The 27,018-nt window shown below is 31.5% G+C and overlaps 1 protein-coding gene across 1 annotated transcript in view; it reads left to right on the forward strand.

Moving 5' to 3' along the window:
• The window catches only part of LOC117116408, a 48,063-nt gene that overhangs the window by 3,846 nt on the left and 17,199 nt on the right, over positions 1 to 27,018 (forward strand). Inside the window, exons 3-8 of the mRNA XM_033260441.1 lie at positions 2,343 to 2,467; positions 5,917 to 6,002; positions 10,628 to 10,681; positions 20,955 to 21,099; positions 21,905 to 22,020; positions 24,247 to 24,400. Of these exons, the coding sequence (XP_033116332.1) occupies positions 2,343 to 2,467; positions 5,917 to 6,002; positions 10,628 to 10,681; positions 20,955 to 21,099; positions 21,905 to 22,020; positions 24,247 to 24,400 (680 nt within the window). The remainder of the gene's footprint in view (positions 1 to 2,342; positions 2,468 to 5,916; positions 6,003 to 10,627; positions 10,682 to 20,954; positions 21,100 to 21,904; positions 22,021 to 24,246; positions 24,401 to 27,018) is intronic.

The following is a 27,018-nucleotide window of genomic DNA, read 5'->3' on the forward strand; positions in this document are numbered from 1 at the left end:
GGGGAGGTATTAGCATGGCTGCAGTTTCCCAGGAAAATTTAATGAGAAAAATTGAAGAAAAAAAAAAAGTTCCTATGATGAAGAACTTTGGTTTGTATAAAATGAAAAAAAAAATTATATAAAATAGAAGAAACATGTCGGTCCAAGAGCTATGTGACATACTTATAGGAAATTATAGAATTACAATTAAAGACCACTTTTTGGGACTGGGGTTTATTTAACAGCTTTGGATTCTAATTACATTAATGAAGATAAAATAAATTTGTTAATTTGGGACCACAGAAGAGAGGTCTTTAATTAGAGGGGTCTTTAATTAGAGGGAGGCCTGTATAACAGACTCTGGTATTGTTGATATTCTACAAGGGATCATTCGGCCACTTTCGTGGCACTCGTAATTGATTTCTAAAATGTGGGACCCCAAACACTTTCGCTAACATGGACCCAGTGACCCGTCATTATGCCACTGTGTTGCAGACTAACAATTTATCCCTTACCTCCTACTACTTTTAGTAATAGTAGCTTGGTGGAAGCTTATTAGGCATTTTTCATTAGTCTTTACTGTTAAGTGCTGTTAAACTATTATTCAATGTATATCAGTGGTTGTGCAAATGGCTTGATTGAAAAAATGAAATTAACACAAGTGGAAATGTTGAATATTAGAATTAGTGCAATGTTAAGACTCTAAGGTACTGTAGTGTGACCATGTTTCTGGAGGTAAACATTGAATATATATTAATATATAATTAACCATAAAAATCAAGACTAAACAATATGATTTTATACAGCAGCATATGATTTTGACCTACACTTCTTAAAGGTGTGTTGTATATGCTTTCATGTTCTATAGCAATTTTATAATCCTTTTTTCTTTGTTGTGCTCAGACAAAGTCTATGATTAAATTTATCCTACTACAGTGAGTTACCCCAAGGCGATGGAAGTCAACTGGTACTGTTGTAGATCTTGGCTTTTGTTCTTATAATGCAAGCTTTGTCATTGAATCCCTTGATAAATCAAAACAAATTAAACAGAACTTACGCATTATGCAGCATTTTGTGAATTTACAGTAACAGTTTCGTTTGAAATAACTAGTCATTGAATATGTAATGAAATATTCAAAAATTTACATGTTTAAGGATCTCTTGTGTGAGTTGTATAATTTTTCTCTTCATTTTTCTATTAAATGTTTTTTGATTAATAATTAAGTTATTGAGGATTATTATCATTATTAGTAATATTCATTATAACAATATTGTTATTGATAATGAATATTCTTAATGTTTGATTATTATTAAATTTTTTTTTGTCTAATTATATTTTATAATTATTATATGCTTTATCATTTGTTACCGATATGACTTGTTTGATTAATTCGTATAAGGAATAAAAACAACTAATCATGCACTAGCACTTACAATATCCTCATAGTTTGCTAATTACAACCAGAGGAACATATCCACTGAAAGCACTATGCATGGCGCTAAAATAAAAGAATAACTCAGAACCGCCATTAAGTTCATGTCATTATTTTGTTAAAGTCTTTGCTTTCACTAGTTAACTCACTCATTAAAGGAATGACTTACAGCAATATTCATTGATTACAGAGTTTCTAAAATAGAACAACCATTTGAAAGAAATCAACATTAAGATGATGCGGCACCAAAAAAAAAAAAACATCTGCCATGCATGCTGCCTATTCCCTATTTTTAAGCAAACTGTGCTTTAAAATCACTTAATTTTGAATTACCAATCTTTCTTCAACAGTACCATCTTTGCCGTAATCATTTCATATTCTATTGTCTGTGCCATCTTGGAGAAATACCTGATTTACTTTCTCAATGGTTTTCAGGGTTTAATCTGGCCAAATATAATGTTTAGCAAACTTTAGCCAAAAGAAAAGAATATATACCAGCGATGGTTTACTGTATTAATTCATTAGCTCTTTTGCTAATTTTGAGTGAAAATATTTAGCTAAATTTAACTTTGACTGTTTTTTAAACCCTCTCTTCTTCAACTGATTTTTGATACATATTTTTTCTATGCATTGTTACTATCAACTTTGAAGCACTGCCTTTTATATGTCCTACTATGATCCTAATCCTACACATGCTCAGATTATCATTAGTTACAATTCTTTGCCAATTAGCAATTTTATCTTAAGAATGGCACATCATTTTAGTAATAAAATGTCTAATCTAAGTTATTGTTGATCCCGTATATTTCTTTTACTGTATTATTTTTTTATTTCTAGATTTTTTTAGTTAAATTTTTTATTATTTTTCCAGCTAGACAGAAAGTACTTTGCTGGTACATTAATGACTATTCACCTTTTTTTTATCTGTAGAAAATCGTCAACATTAGAAAATGTAATGAACAGCATTATTGTCCAGGCAGGTGTATTGGTGCTTGTGTTCATTAGCATAGTTGCCACGACAACTGAATTATTAGTTGAAATCAACATCATCCAAGGTATGTCAATAACAATTCCAGTTTAAGCAATAATATTTTATTGATATTATATTGAAGTGTTTTGTATGCAGGGCAGATCTGGAATGACAATAATGATAGGAGTTCCTGAGAGGTTTGGTTATGTCTATTTTAGTTGTGAGGTAGATATCATCGTCATGACAAATTTGTTTACTTTTTAGAGAGGCTGTTGAATCCCCAGCTATATCACCATGGTAATCATTGTCCATGATATTCATTTCATTTTTAATATTTTATATAATGTGTTTGTATTATCATTACTGGGAATCCTGGTAATTGACTCATATGAGCATGAGCAATGTTGATATTCTAAACCTATAAATTTTAGAAGTCTGTCAGTTTTCACTCAGATAACGAAATAATTATAATAATTCATGTTGTATGTATTCCACCAAAATGTGTAGCACATCAAAGCCAGTGGAAAAAGAATAGTTGTATAAATCATTGCAGTAAGGATTTTTTTTTGTGCATGTTATCATTATTCATAATTAACATGCTTACAACTTCTTGAACTTTAAACCACTCTCAGAGTGAAACCATGATTACACACACATACCAAGTGGTCGAGTGCCACTGAACCATGTTATTAAGCAAGATTACTATTAAACAGCCATAATGGCCGATAATATAGTATTAAAATTTAATAAAGACAAAGAGAGGAGGAAACAGAAGGTAACATTGATTAGCACCATAAGCAAAGACTGTTGGAATGGCACCATATGAATGGAACAATTGATTGATTGATTGATTGATTGATTGAATGATAGAGAGATTATTATTATGATTTATTTATTTTGTACATTGGATGCACCACTAGATAGTGTGTACCAATGAACCAAAAATGTTTCCAAATAATTGAAAGTAGGGAGCTTTTAATTGGACGATTCGTCACATGTGAGTACATTAAGTTTTCACAAGGATTCTAAGACATAATTTGGCCAGATCTACGTTGTGCAGAGAACGTGAGTGAATCCGTTCAAATCAAAAGGTTAATATCCACTCAGCCTCCTACAGTTCCTATCAAATTTTTGACTGCCAGTCACCCACAAACCTCATTCCTAGGTTCCATTCCGATTCCAAACCAAAACATCATCTACAACTTGAATTTATCATAGTCATTATGACCTTATCGATTGACCTATGGCACACTTTCTACTTACATTGACAGTAGCAAACATACTAAACAACGTGTGGCAGTACTTCCCTATTAATCCAGCTATACACTCTATTTACTTACAACTATGTCATCAGCTTTGTTCTAGTCTATCAACTGCGATCATAACAATGGTTGTTAAATCTAACACTTTAATGACCCCCCCCCTTTATCCTATTAAGGCTCTCTGCCGCATGGATCATTGGACTGATGTTGGCTTCCGATAAAGAAAAAAAAAGCAGCTGCCATTGGAAAATGCTGTTGTTAAGCTGTGAATATCCACCCTACTTCCGATATACTGTATTGTAGCTCCAGTTATTGATTCTGCTTAATTAACATCTCCCAGAATATAATAGATACATATGGTAATCTGTTTGCAGTTGGAAGTTATGAAATGCTTATCGTAGAAATTTAGCATTGATATGTACAGACCATATCTTTGGTGGTTAATGCTATAACTGTAGTTGTCCTGCAACATTCGAAATATTGATTATAGAACAAATAGTTGATTCAAGCACAGATGGTGATTTCACAGCCTCAAGTATAGTATTATTCAAAACAGTGATACAAACACTTGAAGAGAATAATTTTTTAAAGCTTATAGTATGTCAACCTTGCGATTCGATTCAATTCAATTAGTTACTGTTAGCGGTGTCGACTTTCATTCCTGGTCACACCACTATTCAGAGAACAGCAAGCGACTAGAGAGAACTAGTTACCCAGATTTTTAGGAAATTCTTTCAAATGTGTTTTAATTTGACAATTAGAAGTCCAATTCTAAAAAAGACATCATTTTCAACAAATTTGGGAGGCGAGGTATTGGACAGCTATAGTCGAAAAAGCGATTTTGTACAAGATGATAATGATGAAGATTAAGACGTGCAATCTAGGCTACCCTGGATGTATCGAGCACGCTTAATTACTAACCTTGAAGTCGACAGCTTCCACTACAGTAGATATGACCATAATTTTGTCTTAACATCCAAACTAATCTAGTAAAAAGAAGTACTGAAGTACCAGAGAAATGTTCACTATAAAAATTGAATGCATAATAAAACCATGAAAACATGGGAGGGTACAAAGTCTTATGAACAACCCTGATAAGATAAAACTTATAATGTGTTTTAACAAATCTAACATGTAAAGGAGACAATTTTGCCTACAAAACAAGGTGAGGGATATCTTTAACTATAGCCACTCCTATTCAGGGGACACTTTTGTATGTATGTATGTATATATATATATTATTATTATTGTGTGTATGTGTGTATATATGTGTATATATATATATATATGTATATATATAGTATAAGAGACAGCTACTATGTTTATCAACATGGGTATCTACAGGGACTATAAGTAAAATAACAAGTCATACCCAGTAGCTGCAGTTGTTGTACTAGATAAATCTACATTTCCTGTATTGGAATAAATGATGTAACTGCCTAGCAAGGAAAGTAATTTTATTGGTTCAGACAGACCTATTCAGTAAAAAGTCAGCAGAGTTTCATGCTCACAAATATACATCATACTTTTTCCAAAGCCACCGTTCTTTTTGTTGAAATTAAGCAGAGAAATCTTCATCTCGATCTTGTGTCTGTGATTGGCTGGTACTGTAAATGACTTGGTTCTAGACATAATCCCCTTGTCACCAAACTCGATTTTACCCCTTTCTTCGAAATGGAACTTTCATTTAATAAAAATGAATTACTTTTGAATCACTCTATGGTAACATTAATGGGTTTTATATTTACCACTCATCAACTCTGAGTGAGTAGAACAGGTTTAAATATGTTTAAATTCAACATACATTAATGTCTTCAATTTATTTTTTGATTTTTTATGTTTACAGGAAGAAATGAACATGATAAAGTTATCGATTTCAACATGGTTTTTTTTTTTTCATTACAGAACGCTATGACATCATAAAATAAAATATGTTCTTGGCAAATATCTTATCGACAGACTACAGTACATAAATTTAGTACATTTTAAATTCTCAACTTTTTAATATATAATGGTATTAACAAGAAATTTTTTTTTTTCATAATTCATTATGTTTTATAAAATGTTTTTAAGTATGTTTGTACATTAATAATATAAATTTTTTTGTATTGTACAGTAATCTTTCTTATCATTATTTTTGTTATCATTTTTATTATTGCTATTATTATTATTGTCATTATTATGGAATTTAATTAGAGACTTGTATTTTTATAGCCAAAATATATAATGTATTATTCTAGGTTGTTTTATCAAATTTTGTATAATTTTTTAGTGCGCACAGACGGGCTTGACATAGAGGTGCTACTTGAAGCTTTATCGGCAACTACACTTAGTATCCTTTCTGTGTTTGTTATTGAAGTAAGTTTTCTTTCTTCTAGACTATTAATTAAAATATATTTATCGAGTTTGATATTTCTTCATAAAATTACATTTGCTTGTGTAGCAATAAAATAATACAATGAAATATGTGCTTAATTAAAGATATTACAATATTTTCCATAACAGTGTGTGCTCCCTACCACTTCATACAACTTTAACTGTTAAATGTATTATAGTCTCTTAACCCAGATGTCGAATGAAATATAGTCTTTTCATCCAGACTTTTATTAAAGTAACAATCATTCATGGTCATGTGAGAAGAACCAAAAATATTGAAATTCTCAGATGAATTAATGAACTAATGTAATTAGCATATTCAAGAGCTGTTTACCACTATTATACAATCACTCTTACAGTTATCTATGTGCAGAAAGAACTTGTCAATTTCAGAACTCCCACACAAAATATTGATTTGATATTTTATAAAGTTTAATGTTTTAAGGATATGATAGATAAGTATATGGACATCAGCGATTAGTTAGAAGTAGGGTCTACTTATTCTACTTTTTATAGATTTTAAAAAAAATAATACTAAGTCTTACAAATATAATTTTATCGAAAAAAATTCTCTTACGACCTTGTTAGGTTGGTCGTATTTGACTGGTCGTTTTTTGCCAGACCATGGTGCCTACCCGTTAAGACATTAAGGCGAAATGAAAAAAATATTGAACAAAACAAAATGACTAAACATGTGAGGTGGTCTTAGCCCACATCTATTTCATGTCATTAATTCAAATATTTTTTCTTCAGTTCTGGATATCTGTTAGTCTACAATTTTTTTTTTATTCATTATTGACAAATATTTTAAATTTATTATTTTTTTGAAATAGCACAATTAGCTCATTGACTAATCTATCATCTTTTTAGGTCATGTAAAAATATTCAGAGCATCCATTTTTGTTTTCTTTCATGGTGACTTTATTGTCATATATTTTTTTATGAAATACATAAACAACATTGAAGAAGTATTTGCAATATCTTCGAAATTAATGTATTACGGTTTTTAAAATACCAAATAACAGTTGCTATTCAACATGTAATTACAGTGAGCTAAAATATAATGATAATAAAAGAGCATTATTATTGTTACTGAGCCATATTACACTCAGTATAGCTAGATAAACACTTATATTTTTAATTAGATTCATTAAGCGAGTAGCAGAAGCATGTACCATAATAATAATAATAATAATAAAATCTTTATTTACACACGGAAGCTTGTATCACCCAAGGGTGTTTTTCAACAAGGCCGTGATGCCATTCTAACAATATAAAAAAAACGATAAAAGGAAAAGAATACAGGTAAAATACACAATTTACAAAATACAATAGTTCAAAGAACAATGGTTATTTCATATACTGTGCATACCTGTCCAGTAAACTGATCTGGATATTAAAGGAAGTATTAATAATCATAGCCAATCAATACTTAAAGTCGGTAAATTCACAAGACATAGTAATCTTAGTGGATAAGTTGCATTTTTTTCAAATCATAAGGGTCTCTTGTACTTTTGCCCTTTTAAATTATATAATTTTCACAAAAGATACAGTCCTCAATGCATTGGACATGGAATATCTGTATTGTTGTAGATAGTCATTTTTTGAAGACACTACAGTACTAGTGGTCAGAATTATTTTAAAGTAAACTTATTATAACCAATATTCGCTAAATATTATTTTCTAATTAACTTATGACAATGATTTCGTTGATAATTTTGTACATATTGACTTTTATTGAATTTTATCATATGCTAATTAATGTTTTCATTTATAGGCCTATCAGAGGGCCGCTATACAGTGGTTTTGGCAATCCTGTCCAGCCATTTCAGTGTTTTTCCTTCTCTCTGATTATATTGCGTTTGTAATTTTTATTGTTGTTTGGAGTAAATAAATGAATAAAATAAAAAATAAATAAAATAATAAAAATAACTGAGATAATATAAAAAAATTGACGTAGATTTAAAGATAAAGAAAAATTGTCACAATATTATAATTATTATAATAGTTTTCTGAATTACAATTATATTCTATAAAAAGACAAATTTTCTTTCTTCTTTTTTAATTCACAAATAAATTGGCTGTACAGATATGCCAGATGTAGTCCAAATGTTTGAACTAAACCTCGCAGTCATTCTAAGGTAGAAATTAAAATGATTAATAATACTAAATTCCATTAGCATAATTAGATAATATAGTTACACTCATTCAGAAATGATTTAATTATTGTGAGGAGGTAGAATGGAATTCTGTCATCATAAAGAAGACAAAGGTCATTATTATCTTTTCCAGTGGCTCTCCCTTTTTCTGTCTGCCATTTCGCACAAATACAAAATCTGGAAATATTGTATCTGACAGACTTAATACGAGAATGAGCATTATCTGACCATAGTGGTCTGACTTTTTACATACATGGAAAGCTGGAAAATTGAACGGTGTAGCCTGGTGGTCAAGAGGCTTGCCTTCCAGGGCCCTGTGATCAAATTCTATTATTAAAACACTAGCAGGATTTCTTTTATCGCAACCAAAACAGCACCATTCTAATGGCCTATGAATGATGGAAAAAATTCACAGACCCAAATCTATAGCTTTTATGTTGTATTTTTCGGCACAGTAATAATCTGTTTGTTTTTAGTATCCTGTAGTTTCTACTGCCTTAGGAAATCTTTCATTGAAAGAACCATTCCTAGAAACCGTATTTCAGTAGAAACACTTTGTGAGTGAATTGTAAAAAATGTATGAAGTACACACAAACATGGTGTATAACAGATGTGTATGTCTGTACATGCATAGCCCCTGGGCAGATTTAGCCAGTGCTATGGTATACATAAGTGAATTAACCATTTTATTACGTCAATCAGTATTGTGATTATTATCAGTAACGCACTGACAGTCAATGTACATCCTCAGAAACCATTGACTGACAGGCTACAGACTCGCTTCTAGGGGTTTTGTGTGGGATCAATCAGCAGCCAATCATGGGGGAACTACTAACTAATGTGTGTGTGGGTGCGGGGAGGATGTTATCCCTCCCAAAATGAGATTTTGCGTGGGTGGGTGGGCAGCTAGTTAGAGTCACATGAGAAGACTTGTATTCAGTTTCATTGTTTATACGTTCAAGAAAAATCATCTAATGTATAATGAAAATTCTTTTTTGTTTTAAGATGCATATCTATGCATATTTTGTGTTCATCCAAATATTATTTGCATTCTGATAATTGATTATTTGACACCTGTAGTTATCAAACAAGTGCATAAATTGAAATTAGATTGAAGTTTAAATTTACTAATAAAATACAACTGTTTCTTGCACCTACAACTGAAAACTTGGGTTCATGAACCCAATTACCAGTGGTATAGTAATTATGCACATCACAACATGTACTGCACTACTGTAGATAACAGTGGCGGATCCAGGCATTTTAAATAGAGAGACCCCAAGGAGGGACTTGATGAAGGGTCTACAGTTTACCACCTCAGCCCGACCATGGTCGGGGCTGAGGTAAGAAAATTTACGATTATGGCATCTCTAGATGGCCGGAAATGGCACTCTCAGATATAAAGTTAAATGTAATTTTCATTTTTTCTCCCAATTTTTTACAATTTTAAAAAATTCAAGGGGAGCCCAGGCCAACTGCCTCCCCTTGAATCCACCACCACTAGATACATACATCCTGTGATGCCTCCAGAAATTTGCCAACAGGAAATAGGTCCGAAAAGGGGTCCAAATCAAAAGGGTCTAGATCATTTAGTCATGTCCCTCGGTAAATTTTCAACTGGGAGTTAGGCATGAGATTTTAGGTTTTAGAATGATAAAAGTTTTGCTTTTAAACCTCAATATAGTGAAAAAGTATTTTTTTCATTGGACCTGGACAACAGGGGATCCATGATTATCTGACAGATGGGAAGGCTCAAGGATTTCCTATGCCACTGCGCTAGTACAACCTACTATGCCGCATTTATGCTGAACTATAATTAACCTTTTCTTTTATTATTTGTAAACTTTTTCTTTCATTTAAATTTTACCTGCTTTTGAAATTGAAAAAGTCTGTTTGCCTGCTCAGCACCTCAATGAATCGATGGGTAAATCCCCTGTAAGTTGTAACAGGCACTGTGGCGTGTCGAGGCTAAGACTCCGACATCTGTAGATTAAGAAGGAACTGTTAATTACCAGAAACATCCTTCTCATATATGAAAGTTGATTACCGTGTTGATATGCCGATGACCAGTTCAATGTCATTGACTACCAAATTTTACCCATGGTTGAAATTTTTTTTATTAAATTTTCAATTAAATTTTAACCACAAAATATGCTTTATTTAATTAATATTTGTCTCTGAGATTAGGCATGAATTGTAATTAATGAAATTTTATACTTTTCTAGAAAATATATTATGTATACCATAAGATAGTGACTGGCTACCAAAGTCAGGAAAAATGGTCTGTTCTTTGCAAGTGATTAGATTTTTTACCACAAAATTATGGTAATGAGACTATTAGCTATAATATTTCTTTAGTTATTGTACTATCTTTACAGAAATACACATAAAGAAACTCTTTGTTTTTTGTATTAATTAGCAATATTTTGTTCATCTTTTCTTCTTCAGGTATTATTAAGGGTTATCGGAATGGGAGCTCCATTCTTCAAATCAAAATTAGATGTAAGTATCTTTTTTATATATTTTCTAATTTTGACCTTTATCAGTTTATTAACTAAGTTTCTTTGGGAATGATCCTAGATATATTTTAATGCCATAGATTTAATCACAAAGGCACTGCAGAAACGTCCCTGGGTGAGATTCACAGTCCCACAATGCCATGCTCAGTTCCATTTAAAGAAAGTTGCAATCCGAGACCCTCATGTCGGCCTGTTCTTAAAGTATCCATCTGACAGGCTAGGCCTAATAATCCTTATCGTGCAGTGACCATAAGCCAACATCTCCAGGGACAAGTCTCTAACCAAATAGAACATTTCTGTTTAATGCTATGTCTCGAAAAAAATTACTTAAAAGTGATTTTTTTTTTCTGAACTTTTATCCTTCAGAATAGTTAATTTTTCTTTGAAACATACAGTAAGACCATAAGCCAACATCTCCAGGGACAAACAGAACATTTCTGTTCAATGCTATGTCTAGAAAAAAAGTTACTTAAAATAATATTTTTTCAAAAATTTTATTCTGCTCTGACACATAAGATTTGTTATCAAAATAATTTCACTAGCAAGACATGTTTGTTGTTAGGGTCATACTCAAAAATTTTTTTGAAAATATTTTCTCATCTTTGGTTGGAACTAAAACATTTTCTCTGTTTCAGTTTATTATTCTTTTTCGCTGTTTTTGTCTCACTTTCCTTTCATTGCATTCATTCTCATTCCTTGTTAGTCTTTTCTGTGATCTTTATTACCTTACAAATTTATATTTGAAATTATTTACGGTGTGAAATGAAATGGTTTATATATTTTTATTTATTGCACTTAGAAGTTATTAATTCTTCATTATAAAACCATGCTTATATTATTTGTTCCTTGTAGTATTTACACTTAAATAATTGAGTGCAACTCATTTATGCAAGTCATTAGGTCTAAAGACCAATAGGTTAAGTTCCAATGTCAGCCATGCATCAAATTTTGTGATATGCAATACGTTAAAATAATACCAACGCTCGTATTAGTAACGCTGATCACATAACACAGCACACTAGTTAACTGATACAGCAACAGAATCCTTTGGTTCATTCTAGTTCTAGTTCATTAACATTCTGCCTTAATGAATTCACTGTTAAGCTGATCTGGAATTTGGAGACAAAGTGTAATTATATTGAAACCTATTTTACATTTAATAAATATTTAATAAAATTACCAAAGATAATGGCTACAATGTCTGATGAATGATATTAATTATTAAACTTTAAAAGACTTGTGACCTTTGACCTTATCAATGCATTAACAATGCCCATTCAACTCTCATCTGTTGTTTTTTTTTTTTTTTGTATTATTCATAAGGACCTCCTTATGAGGATTCTTATTTTGATTGTCAATAGCGGTTGGAATTGTCAAAATTCCATTGTTATCTGACTCTTGAATAGTTGAAATTTAGAATACTGACTCATTCTTTACATCTACCAAACAGTAAATTAAAGTATTTGGGTTTGAATTCTGCTTTTATCATTTTTATGACACTACATAAAAACATCTTTGTACTATTCCAGGTCTATATCGCTACTGCAATGATTATTCCTTCTATAAAATATATGCTTTAATGAATTACGATGTATATTGTCATATATAGGGGGTGTATAGGGGTGCACAACCCTTATAAAATGCTTGCACCCATTCCCCCCCCCCCATTTCCAAAAAAGATTGCAATGAAGTAGATAAAAATCACCTTAGATCACCTTATATTGTGATCTAGTGCCCATCTCCTAATTATTGACCCCCTCCACACTTCACCTTTGTGCCCTTTGTGTCCCCTCCCCATCTCAAGGCTCCTAGATATGACACTGGTAATGTACTATACACTTGGATCTAATAAAAAATACCTCTTCCTCTGAATCTACACTTGTTCACATGTTTGTCAAGTGTATTGTAGTAATGAATTTAAACTCTTACACAATGGAAGAAATTGAAAAATCACAAGAAATTTCATAAGTTTATAAATCATTAATTTCAAAATGTATCTCATTGTTTTCATAGGCTTACCCTAACACACCCCTACAACAACATGACCAAAGCTATGCAGGATGTTTAAAAAGAAAAAAAAAAAAAGATTCAAGTCCTTGGTAGCATTTAAAACGATCAATCATTTATTGTCGTATTAGTGTAATTGACCAGTATACAATTAACACAGCTGGTCTCCCGAGTCAGCACGATGATATTCGCTATTACCAGCAGTTGTTATTTTTAGTTACATCACCACAAAATGAAGGTTTACCAATAATTCATAATCACTGTAATTCCTTGGGTATAAGCCTACCTATAAGCATATAAGCTTGAGGTTTTTATCCATCGGTATTCATAGGGGTATTTTTCTTATCCATTAATTAATTAAAGCCAGGCTCTGGAAGGAAAAAAAATATTGATATGTTGTACAACTGATTTTTCTAAGACACAAAACGTATTTTGACGAAAAACTCTGGAGCAGTTTATGAGATACAGATTTTAATAGGATATTTAAAAACTGGGGGAAAAGGAGCATAACCACCATTTCCCCCCCCCCCACCAGTTTTTAAATATTCAAAAATCTGTAAATTACAACATATCAAAACATTTTTTCCTCCAGAGCTTGGCTTTAAGTAGTTGTTCTGGGAGGTTGTAAATTTTTATTTTCCTAAAAACAAGTACAGTATCAGAAACTTGACTCTAGGCCTAATGTAACATGTTACATTTTCATGAAAAGGAGTGATTTTTGTTTCTATTGCAAAACATGTTCAGGCCATTTTTCAAGCATGGCCATGCACATGGGTACGCAGATTTCGACTGAGTGACCCTTGGATGTACTAATACTTAAAATATTGATAATGTGTAAATTTAGAGTAACATTTTGTTAATATGTGATAATAATCGGTCATTTACTGAGTCATCTATATAGACTGTCATTGTAATCTGTTTATTTTAAGCCAGTTCTATTGTTAGCAATATAAAACAAATCCATTTTGTGCCAAGTACCTCTTTATAAGTTAACATAAGTACCATATGTATTCTTAGTAGTCTAAATAGGCTGTTTTCTGCATGCATACTGTATATTGATAAGCAGACTTTGGAATTTGTTCATGTTCATTTGATGGATTGGATATAAATTTGGCACAAGTTTGATAACGTGAGGATCGGAGGGTGTCTTAAAAGCGGGTTTGTGTCATCCTAAATGTCAATGTATGCATAGATAATGCATGTAAATTTGGGTACAAGATACAGTACAGTAGAGTACAAGTCATGGTTCACATCAAGGAAAGCTCATTTTAATAGGAAAGGAAGATGGTAATTGATTGTGAATGTTTATTATTGTTCTCATTATTTATTAATAACTATTATTTTGGAAAAACAGGCATATTTTATGAGATATAAAAAATACAAATTGTTTTTATTTTCTTGGGTAACAAACAGAATGAACAAATACCAACATATAATATGATATTTGAAAAAGATAGTTTGAGGTTAAGATTGAGCTTAATTAGGTTCTAGGTCTACATTCTCAAGCTACATGTATTGTACATTGAATGTACAGTAAACATCCACGACACAAAACAGTACATTGCCATGCCATGCATTATCAAATCAACCCCTGATGATGTATGTGTTTACATTACTTTATTTACAGTACATTAGTGCATCATAAACTGTTATTGCAATGCTTGCCAATACACTCATGTACACTACTGTTCATTTGTCCCTGTGTCCTTTGGTTTGTATATCTGTCAGTGTTATCAATTTGTTATCTTCGTTATTTCACATCTTGATTGTCACGAGAATTTTCACTAGAGATAATCTAATACGTCTATGCAATCAGAGTGCTGCCACTTGTCGTAATTTAAAGTGAGCCCACATTGATTATGATGCATGTAATCCTGATGTCTCATGCTGGTGTAAAATGGAACATCATTTCAATATAGAAAAGATTAATTTTATTTTTAATATGGATCAGATATGGACACAACTATTGGTACCACCTTGCCTCATAACAACCACCATACAGGAGCAGATATAGGGATTGGAAAGTGAAAAAAAAAAAGAAGAAGTTAACCTTCAGGCATCTAGAAAACAAAAATTTTATTGAGGCATGCCCCTGGAGGCCCTAGATCGTCCCTTCTTTCGTGCCCCCCCCCCCCCCCCCTTCAGACCATTTCTGGATCCGCCCCTGCCACATGCTATTTTTTCTTTCAAAATGACAACTTCACCACAGCCACACACTCCATATCCATAACTTTAGTACAACAATCAAACAGAAATACATCTTCAAATGATTTTCAAAGTTAGTTGCATTTTAAAGATATTTATCACCTTACTCTACCTCTGTACAATATCTTTGGCCCGTAACATCTGATACAATGAGGGTTAGAAATTAATATTTAGTTGAAGTATGTAACCGAATATAACTTTTATATTAAGTTTTCTTTTAGTTCATGTGTATTAAAATTAGTTTTTTTGTGCACAGAGTTAAAAAAAAATATTGGTCACAAATTTTATAGTCCAGGCTGATGTCCATTGTCTATGAACCTAGGCTCTAGGGTACCTTTTCCTTTGTATGTTTCATGTATAATGATCACTCTGATATAATACTTTAGGTTGAAACGGAAATGAATTTCCATTAATATACAAATCTTTAGGGTGTTATGGCGCTTATTATTATTGTCGTTGAAGTTATTAAATGATCTGACAGACACAGTCAATTAGGAGAATGATAGAACAGAATATTTTTTGCCTGCAGAAGTACGTACTGTAACTTCTGTTATTTTTAACATTTGAAAAATTAACATATCAACATCGTAAGTAGTTGATCTGATCGACTGATAGATATGATTCCTGTCTGACTACAAACTTTGGTGATTGCTACTTAAAAAATAGAACAGTGGCATCAAAAGAGATCAAGCACCATATATCAAGAACATCCCTCCCCGTACATCATCTTGTAAAATATTCTATTCCTAATAAATTACTAGATTAGCAGTAAGTCATAACCAACAGCTGTTAAAATATCATATTTGTGACCTGATTCAAGCATTAAATTTACTTATTTGAGCAGGTTCCATCAGTGTCAGATGGGACTCTCGTTTTGCTTATTAGTGCATCCACCTTTGTAAAAAAATGAAAATTTCATTGAAAATTATGAATTGTTTTTATTTATATTACGTCTGTCTTTTTTGAGATGATATTTCAAAATTAATTAAATATAAAGAATTTATCAGTCTTACTGAACTTACATTACATTGCAGCAACGCATTCTTCATATCTTGGCTTTTTGTATGACTACAATCTTATGAGAGTGTCTGAAGGTTTATCCCTATTACTTAAATAGAAGTTCATCAAACCAGGTATATTGAAAGTCATAATAGGTTTTTATTGTTTCTTCCTGAAATAATTAATACCCGTATTGAGAGTAACCCTAATATTTTTTCTACCTCTACTTTTTTTTAGTTTCTCTTTCCAGTTTTTCTGTACCTTTTTGACCTTACCCATTTTTGACCTTACCCATTTTTCTCCCTATTATGTTCCTCTCCCCGACTAGATGCCATCGCTTTCCAAAATCAGAGAAACTACTTAGATAAAAACAAAATATTTATGTATAAAACATTTTTGTTATACATCCATCTCTTGGATAGCTGATAAGCATCACAAAAATAAAAAAACAAGCATATAAATTGCACATAGAAACTGTATTTATGGCATGGACTGTCAACCCAATGCAAAGAAAAAGTCAAAGGTTTAACCCAGGATCACTGAGATGTCATCTTAGGTTTTGTTTAATTTGTATCTCACGCACTGAACACTGGTTTCAATGCCATGTATAAGATTGTGCTTGTAATTTCATTTTCCTATTAACAGTGAAAGCAGTATTCATTGAAGAGGGCAATTGAAGAAGATTAATATAAAGTGAACGTAAAATTCAGACACTCTTAAACGCACTTCAGATATCCAACAGGCAATGCAGCGTACTTACTCCCAGTAGAGAAATTAAGAATGACATGTAAATGAAACAGTGCCAGTGTTTAAAGTCTCTGACTTGTTGCTTTTTGATCTCTATTCCCATATTTCTCTAATTGATAATGTTTGTTTCATCTCATATGCGCTATATTTTAAATATGTTTCCTAAAATAAGTTTCATTAATAACTCTTGATCTCCAAATAGAGGGGGTTTTCTTCTGTTTTGTTTTTTTTGCATATAGTTTGATACTTTAAAGCTATGCTCTGGAAGAAAAAAAATGTTAATATGTTGTACAATTGATTTTTCTAAGACCCAAAAATGGTATTTGATGTTTTTAAATATTTAAAAATCTGTATCATTATTTATTTTTCTCCAATTTTTTTTATCAAACACCCTTTTTATGCCTTAAGAAAATAAGTTGTAAAACATATGAATTTTTTTTCCTCCAGAGACTCCTTTAATATGAAAGATTGAGGGTTTTTTTCCATTTTCCTGCAAATGAGGCCCTAGAAGTCATTTTCCTGTTATATTTTTGTACAGTAACATCTCCCAATTACGTACCCCTCTGTCTGAACAGAGTTCATAAATAAGAAAATTTGCACTTTAGGGAGTACACATTTTCATAGCATCTCAGTGTGGTGAGGGTAGGCCTGGCGTGTGCTACAAGTTATATGACCTTGTCGAGAAATAGGACTTTGGTTTTACTGTTTTCTGCAACAAAATAATACTTTACAGAAGCCAAAATTACCTGTACTCATTGTGAAGTATTCATTTGCAGTGAATTCTGAATAAAATTTTGACCATAACGGCCAAAACGAGTGTTAGTATTCTCTTCATAAAGATTGCGAATCCATGCAAATAGCGCCCCCAATGAACAAAATGTGAGATTTATTGTACAGTATGTCTTTTTTAGTTGATATAACATTTTATATTATTCTTGAAGACTTTTAAACACAATTTTATATGTTTTGTAGTTAAAAACGATCTTTTGAAATGACGTCATCGCCGCAAATTGGGTTCGTAAAATCAAGAGTTAGTAAATGGGAGGTTCGTAATTGGGAGATGTTACTGTATTCAGATTTTAACCGAAGACCCTGTATTTTCCATGCAAGCATTTTAACCACTTTGCAAGTAAACAACTTCTCTACATGTTGAATTATTTATCAATTCATAGAATGCATCACCATGTAAACATATTCTAGGAAAAGATCTAAATGTGTACTTCATCCATTGTAGTTCAGTTAATATAACATGATCTATAAGAATTATGAGGAACACCCACACAGTTCACATTTTTGTGGTCCAAAAATATTTAATGAGATAAACTTCATAAAATATGAAATTTAGGAACTCAAAATAATAAGATGTACCAGTAAATAGAACAGTAAAATATTTCTAAATTGAAATCCATTTCCTGAAATGGTTAATATCCCATATGGGAACAAACTCTCTTCTTATCTTGGCCGAATGCTATCACTTGAGCTGCCGCGATTGTCACTCACACGGGGAAAGTGTTCGTCTGTAAAATGGATTTCTTCTAATAGGATACATGCCTCAATAATAAACAGATAGCACAGAAAGTTAGGTAACATGTTCTTCATTTTAATGTGCGTGCCACACGTTCCCCAGTGACACAGTAAAAGGATAACTGTTATATAACATGCTTTGGACAGATCCCTCAGAGATATTCCCGCCCTCTCTGTTACGTTTATCGCGGCATTCAATTACCATTGCTGTCTGTTTGTAATATCTTCAGACGAATATCGTTATTCTGTTTTTGATCACTGGTAAATATTATTTTGTTTTTCAAGTTTTTGGTCAATTATTTGAATTTATTATTTATTGTTTAGCATTAGGTTCAAAATTTGATGGCTACAGTATATACATTTCTCCCGAAAATATAAATCGTTTTTATTGTTAATGAAAAGTAACTAATTTGTTTTTGAGAAAGACCTTGCTCTTATATTTTTGACAAAGAGAATCTATAGAACAAATTCTATTTTTAAAATAACCTTGTAAAACACCTTTTTTGTTTTTGAAGGACTTTTTAGCAAAATAGAGATTGTCACACACAAAAAAAAAAAAAAAACAACCACAACATAACAAACTTTACGGTTTTCCTAATGATTTGTGTGAGTAAAATCTTTGTGAATGTTAGCATCTAGTTTTTGAAAATGTTTCCCCAAAGCGTTTGGAACAGTGTCTTCTAGTTAAATTGAAATATATCACATGAATAAGCGTGAAGCCTTGCGCAAGTGTTATCTTAATAGGACCAATCACGACCTATGTACCAGGCCTCTGGGATCTTTCGAATAGCTTCCAGAACATGCCTTAATAATATGTGTGATGATGTTTGTTTACTCTGGCCTATGTCTTCAAATGTTCAGTACATACAGCTCCTGCACATTGAATAATTACAATAATACAGACATGGTTAGATCCAAATCTTATATTATCAAAATTCATATAACTTACAACATACCCTATATAAAAATAGAATAGGGCAGATTTGAGTTAGTATTGCTATGCAAGGACTATAACCTTATAGGTTAATCATCTCCATTATGCTCATTAATATTTTCACCTTTATACCTAATTTATTGGCCCTGTTTTTATAAATGTTCTGATCACGAATTTACAACGTGTATGTAGTAAATACACTGTCTAGAATAAACTATTGTTTTAGAAAATAATCAATAATAAATAACGATTGAATGTATTGCCAGAATATTAACATTATTGTTAGAATGTGCTTGAAGGGTTTGTTTAAAGAATCAAAGAGTTTCTCGAAAACAGGTGAAAGAATTCTAGTAGACAATAGCTGTACTAGTACAGTTTTTTCACCAATACTAAGTGTGAGAAGTCATGGGGTCATTGCTGTTCAACAACTGGTTTGTGCAAGTTGGCCAACATATATAATTTGCATTTAAACAATTTTCCTTTAATGTTCTATAATAATTTTGAGTCGCTGTCTTGTTTAATGGTCCTCATTTATTGTTTTTTTGTCTCTAATTTTTTTTTTTTTTTTAATGATATATTTTCACATAAATGTGTGGTACGGTAATTATTAATATCAATAAATATGTTATTATATTATTATTATTATTATTTTATTATTATTCTTGAAGACTTTTAAACACAATTTTAATTTAATGTTTTTGTAGTTAAAAACGATCTTTTGTAATGATGTCATCGCCACAAATTGGGTTCGTAAAATCAAGGGTTCGTAAATGGGAGGTTCGTAATTGGGAGATGTTACTGTATTCAGTTTTTATATATATTTATTATTTTATATATATTTATATTATTATTATTATTGTTGTTGATCATGATTACTGTACTTAGTATAGTATTATGAGCGTAGCCTGGGGGATGCTTGTGGTACAGGCACAACCTCCCCTTCCCCAACCCATGACAGCAAATTAGTTCTACTAAGTGGGTTAAAAAACTAAAAATGCACACCCCCTTCCCCCGGTTTGAAACCAGCTTACACCCCTGTTATATTCACTTTTTGTTTTACCTTTTAAGTTCACTGGCATTACTTATTTGGAGAGTAGTGCTGGTCACAAAGAATGTTTTCCAGCCTTCTTCAAGGAACCAAACAAAACTAATATTGATTTAAAGTTTTCCTCCAATACAACAATACTTGAGATAACAATACCAAGGTTACTTATTTTATTTGCTTGTACCATCCACCTAATGGCAGGATAAACTGTTTGTTTACTATTTTGTGTCATACATTGACTATATTGCAGGTATAGTAATTGTAAAATTTACATGCTCCCATTGTTATTACCACAGTTTCTGAACAATGCAACCAACCGTTGCATAGTATATTGACTTTTTCACCCATTGTATACTTTTCCTGGCAGTGATAACCCTTCAAACTTTGATGACCCTGGACAATGTTGTGTGTCCAAAATTAAATGGTTTTGCCTCCATTAGATTACTAATTAAAATTGATAACCAAGGTCAAATCTCCCCCTGAATATATATTTTTTTACCTTCATTAATATTTCAGCTGCAGGCTTGATTCAATTTACATTAAAGTAATTATTTAATTTTTAAAAATCATTGATTTTTATTTTGATGTACTTTTCACTAAAAATTTTTAAATTACTAGATACTTTTTTGTTTTATTTTTCTATTTCCAATTCCATAATGTAATTTGTAAGGGTTTTTTTTTTAGAACTCTTGTATGTAGATAAATTTCATAGTGACATAGTACTTCAAAGCGATGAGCATCAAAATTTCCCTTGTTGTACCAAATCAAATAATATGAATTGTTTTTATTTTTTAGATATTTGATGCTGCTGTCGTGCTTATAGCGTTTATATTGGATTTAGTTTTTCACGTGTGCGAAGTAAATAAAAAATATCCGGGTACACTTGCAGCGAGTAACCTCGTTGTTCTTAGGTGTTGGAGATTTTATGGCATCATTCATAGTAAGTTTGGCACAGTAGCTTATAATCTTCATCATTGTCATCATTTTTAATTACAAGAATGAAATATATTATTTCATTGTGGATTACGGAATACCTTGATAGAAAGCCATATCCTAATGTAAGAAATGTATGGTCTCCATGGTTCTGGTAATAGAGCATCAATCTGATTGGTATTCTGAGGGTCTTAGGTTCAAATCTTAATTGTGAGAATAACTCAAATATTTATTATCAAAAGGATAAAATAACAACATAAATATTGAGACACTTTTAATAGCTTTTCAAAACATCACACTTTTTAATGCAGAAATTGCTTTTACTTTTATTATTCATTCTTTAATTATTAGCATCATTATCATCTGCTCATCATCATTATCTTATTCATCATCATTGTCACTACCACTCTCATCTTTAATCATTTTAATCATCTACAGTATCAACATCATCATCAGCATCATCATCCTTATCAGTTTCTTTTTTGCCATCAATATCATTATTATTGTCAATATAATTAGCCATTGTGGCCATTGCTAGCAATTATGTGCTAAATTTAAGCACAAAAATAAAAAATTAGATCTGTACACAATATTCACTGTACAAAGTTCAACTATTTTTTCTTTTCAAATCCATTGTGTTTGCATAATGCTGTCTTCGAACTTTTAAGGTATGACTAAATTGTAGAGGGCGCTATTAATTAATTCTATTTTTACAAATTTACAAACAATTATTGGTAGTAGTAGTAGTATTATTATTATTTATCAACATGGAACTTAATGATAATGAAACTGATGTCGATCTTGTCTTGCAGGTGAATTAATACGTGTGCGGAGGATGGTTAGCGAGGAGATGAACATGGAGAGGTATGCAAGACGGCAGGCTGAGGCGCAAGCTGACGCATTACAATCACAGCACGACCAACAGTTGGTAAGGAACTATGGAAAGGTCGGAGCTATACAAGTTAGATATCATGATTGGTAGCAATGATTAGTTTGCATATTCATCTCATAATTTTTATTTATTTATTTTTTTATTTTTTTTTTTGGAGTATTAGTATTCCCACAAGTTGATGTCACCACTTAATTCTGTGCCTGCATTCATCATTTATGTTGGAAGTGTAAACATACAATCTTAAATCTTAGCGAAAAGGAATTAACGATTTTAAGAAAGAACAAATACAACATCAAAACAAAAATACTGTTTGTCTTCATAAAACATTTAAAGAAAGACTGGCTATCCAATATTTCAATTTGAAAACTACATAAAATGTAGAACATAAAAATATCAAATAAAATTATGAGGAACATAATATACTGTAGTTACATACAGTATTTATTTTATAATGATACCGGAATTCAACATGTATATAAAATTATAATATGTGGCAAAGACAAGCCAAACCAGTCACTCGTCGCAAATCCTGTTTTGGAGATAATGGCCAAAACATGCTGGAATTTCAAAATTTTGGAAATCTATTTTATTGCACTAAACTAACCTTTATATATCTATACATCATGCTATGCTGTTATTTTCCTCATTTTCAATGTTAAAACAACAATTTTTAACGATTTGGTGATGGTTTCTCCCTAAGAAATGCCTGAAATCGTAAACTTTAAAGGTTAATTTCTCAAATATTGTTCTTTAAACAGCTGTATGTTTAAACTTGTGTAACTTCATAACGAAGTGACGGATTTAAATGATTCTTTTACCATTTTATAGCTCTCATTTTACTGGTAAACCCTATATTAATAACTAAAAATTGATTTTTCCGACGAGTGACTGGTTTGGCTTGTCTTTGCCACATATATGTAATTTTATTCCTATTTCTATCCTAGTTTTGTATGTTAACTCTGGCATAAGAGATTGAAGTTGTCAGGTTAGTGTAAAGACTATGACAGCAATTTGCTGAAATTGAATTAATACTGTAAATTAATTGATTTAACAATTAATCTTTATACCTCAATATCATTTTATAATATTACATTGTAAATAAAGATGTAGGAAAAGAAAGGAATGGTTATTAGATTTGAAAATAGCTTTCTGAAACACTAGAGTACTACCATATCTGTGCAGGCAGAAGCTGGTACAAAGCAGATGATGGTGCATACATCTGTTCAAGGGGACAAACAAAAACAAACTGTCATATGACATTATTCTCTCAACATATGCTACTGTATCCCATTTTCTAAAGTATTTTTCTTCACAACTTTCAACTAGATCCTTCACACTGAATTATTAAACTATTCCTTAAGGATTTTCAAAATAAATCAGGAATTGGCACAATGCCAAAAGTCAGTGTACTTTAATTACCCATAACTGGATTAATCAAACTTTGACCTTTGCTGGTCTTCACAGTTAATAACGCTTTGTCAGCGGTACCAGTCGCTAACCGTCTTTTCCTTCTCGCGCACTAGTGTCTCTGACGTACGTGGGAGGTGGATTTCCTTGTATCAGGCTAAAAAACATATCTTGTATTATTACACTTATCAGCACTAAAGTGACTCTGTTTCTATTAATTTAGAATAAGTATTTAAATCACTTGTGTCAAATACAAGTTATGATTTTTCATACCAAGTGACTTAATCTGTATTAATTTACTGTAGTTGTTCAAGTCACTTATGTTAAATTCAAAGTTATTTAATTATCCGAAAAGCACAAGCTGTGACTTCGTTTAGAAACTGTGTTGAAAGAATATGACACATTTGATGAAAAATGAGCAGGAATTCCTAATGGGGATATACTGTACCTAAAAATATATAATTACTATTGAAAGTAAAGTTGCCATGACAATTATTACAATAATGATGCTTTTTTTATTTTTTTGTGTGATTAAAACAAAGTATATAATGCCTAGCAGGGCAAACAATGATATTATGATAATAATAATGTTATCAAATTGTCCTCATTTTTTAAAAATAATATGTTAATTATGGGATGCTCAGCTACCATTCTGAAACAAATATTTATTGTATTTTGATTATTTTAGTATTAGAAAAATGTGTAATAAGTTGTTTTTGTTTTTGGTTTGTTTCTTTTTATTATCCATTCTTAACCAGATGAAATTGTACCAAAATTTGTTTTTAATGAAGGAACTCATTTAATTTTTCGGATTTTAAAATTTAATTTTTTTTATGATATCTTTAAATTTTACAGAAAGAAATAGCCCAACTGCGAGATGTGTTACATCGCAATAGTATCGACCCAGATTCGATCTGGACCAATAGGACAAGTGCAATGATGAGATCCAACGAAAGAGACAATAAGAGCAAGGTGAAACGCGCCAATCACAGCAGAGCTATGTACTCAGGTAAGTTAGATAAATTTTCATATCTTTGTGAAAACTTGGATAGTGGGAAGTTCTATCATTGTGGAACCCTTTCACATACACATTTTACCTCAACAAAACAAGTAAAACTATCAGTAAATGTATCTAGGTCACTTGTGGTATTTAAGCATGCACCAACCCCCCCCCCCTCTTCCACCACCCCTTCTTCTCTTCTGCCACCCCCTCTTCACTTCCAGTCCTCTTTTCTGTTATTTCCTTTGATATCAACTATTGAATATCAGAAAGTGATTCCCACAGCTCAAATGGTACCTCAAAATCTAAATTAATTAAGAAAATCCATTACTATTTAAAATATTGATTGATAAATAGCCAAAAAATGAAGGAGAATACAAATATACTAATAATAAAAAAGCAATGAGAGTTATTGAGCATGCGGTAAATGATTCAAAATTGTTCATTATGTCAAAATATGCCTATAAGGGACACAGATGAAGAAGATAACAGGAACGAAGTAATTACTATAAGAACAATAACAAGGAGGTTCAACCAAATCCTTTACTCAGGTCAAGGGAAGCAAGTTTGCAGAGTTTCCAAAATATCGCTTAAATTATTGCAAGTGAAGTAAGCGGATATTAGAATATTTCATATCCAATGACGCGTATATAATAGCTTTCAATATATCTTTAAAATTTTGGCTGTTTCGTACTCTATTACTTTATTTTGGGTGTTTACATAGATTATCAAAAAGCATTGATGTGTTTAAATGAAATTGAATACTAGCTTTCATCACACATAATGATTGGTCAGCTTTGAATTAGGTTATTTTTATTTATTAGCATTTTATTTTCCACAACTTTTTTTAGTTTGTTTCTCAACGCATTCAGGCTGTGTTGGAATTTATTAAATTCCATTTTGTGTTATGTAAGCACATCCACTCTAGCAGCTCTTTTAGTCTTTAATGAATCAGTTGATGATTCCTTGTTGAGTATCTGCTTTGAAAATTCTTTTCAGTTTTCAAGCTTTATAAGAAAAAATTACACCCCTGTAAAATATTGTTATTCACCCTTTGCTCTGATCCTGGACAGTTTCTAAAATTCTGAATGTAATTAAATCATATTCTAAGTTATCTAAAGCCTCTGAATATTTTCTCTTGTCAGTGGAAACTAAAGAGAAACAAAGCCATGTATTAGCTTACTCTATTACAGGATGAGCTAACTCTGTGGCAAGGCTTAAAAGTATGATGCTGTCAAACAAAATTACATCTAACTTTTACCATTACTACCACTGCTTAGGTTAGAGGCTATTCTCTATAACTGGCTTATGTTAAAGTGTAATCTTCTAGATTAAGTGAAAATGTTAGTGTAATTTTATAGAGGTTAAGGTTAAGATGTAGGGCAGGGATGTCAGAGGAAGGGACTGGGCTGTGAATAGGTTAGTTTTTTTTTGTAGGTGAAACTTATATTAATTTGTGGGTATTATTTTTCAGAATGAACGATACACCCCTTTTCTCCCCACTTTTTCATTATACCGAAAGCTGTATCTTACAAACCATCCCTGATTATTTCTTCTTAAAACACCTTCAGTGTCTTGAACGTTAATATGTACAATATTTCAAAAATTTGTTTTTCTGTGGAGCCTGGCCTTAATGAAATAATATAAAAACAATTAAATAAGAAACTAATGATCAAGAAAGTTAATTTAATAAGAGATTTTAATCCTACATTCCTGTGTTGTTCTCATGTTGAGTGATGTCTCAGTATAGGCCATTACTACTATCAACTGTCTTCTTGTAATTGTACTGTATATAAAATTCTTTTATCTGGACTCCACAATCATTTGGTTTTGAGTCTCACTTTTCTTGTAAATGAAAGAAGAGAAATAACTGTTAATTAATTGATGATAATTTAAAAATAATTTCTAAATCGAAATTCTTTCAAAAGATCTTCATATAAAATTCTTTGATCGCCTAGATGTATGTTCAAAGCATGAACAAATCCTGATATATGTTCACATATTCCGCTTCAATTTTTAGATAATATTACGTTTTTGTACAAGTTTGTATTGCGGCTATTCAAGGCTGCTAATATTTGAATTACTGCTAAGAAATATGACATGACTATTGTTATGACACATTTAACCATGAGCCTCTAATTCATAGCTGTGATTTGCTTCATTATCATCTGGGAATTACTAACCCACTATGGGTCCGGAGAATGTGTTCATTCATCATTGTGCTACAAACCTGAATATGACATTAAACTACTTCCTCTATTTATCCTAGGTAAATCTGTATCATCATGTATCGATTAAATAGACCCTTTGTTTGAGTATCAATACAAGTCAACTCAGCAGCCCGAGTTGACAGCTGTAATCTTAGCAGGAATCCCTTATTAAAGAGTCCCTATAGCTTGGTACAAAAAATTAGTAGGAGGAAGAAGATTTTCATAGATACTGTATTAACTGGCAGTAGTTATGAAGCATGAGCATAAGCTACCATGGGGGATATCATCTTCCCGCCCCCACTCATGACAGCAAATTAGTTCCGCAAAAAATACCCATTAAGTTTTCATTAGAAAAGGGATTTAGTTCTACATTCTCAATTTTTGCTCCCTCTTCTCTCCCCCCCCCCCCCCCCCAAT

Source organism: Anneissia japonica, unplaced genomic scaffold (assembly GCF_011630105.1).
Source record: "Anneissia japonica isolate Jap-2015-1 unplaced genomic scaffold, ASM1163010v1 scaffold287903_len222995_cov181, whole genome shotgun sequence".
In the NCBI taxonomy this organism is placed as follows: domain Eukaryota; kingdom Metazoa; phylum Echinodermata; class Crinoidea; order Comatulida; family Comatulidae; genus Anneissia; species Anneissia japonica.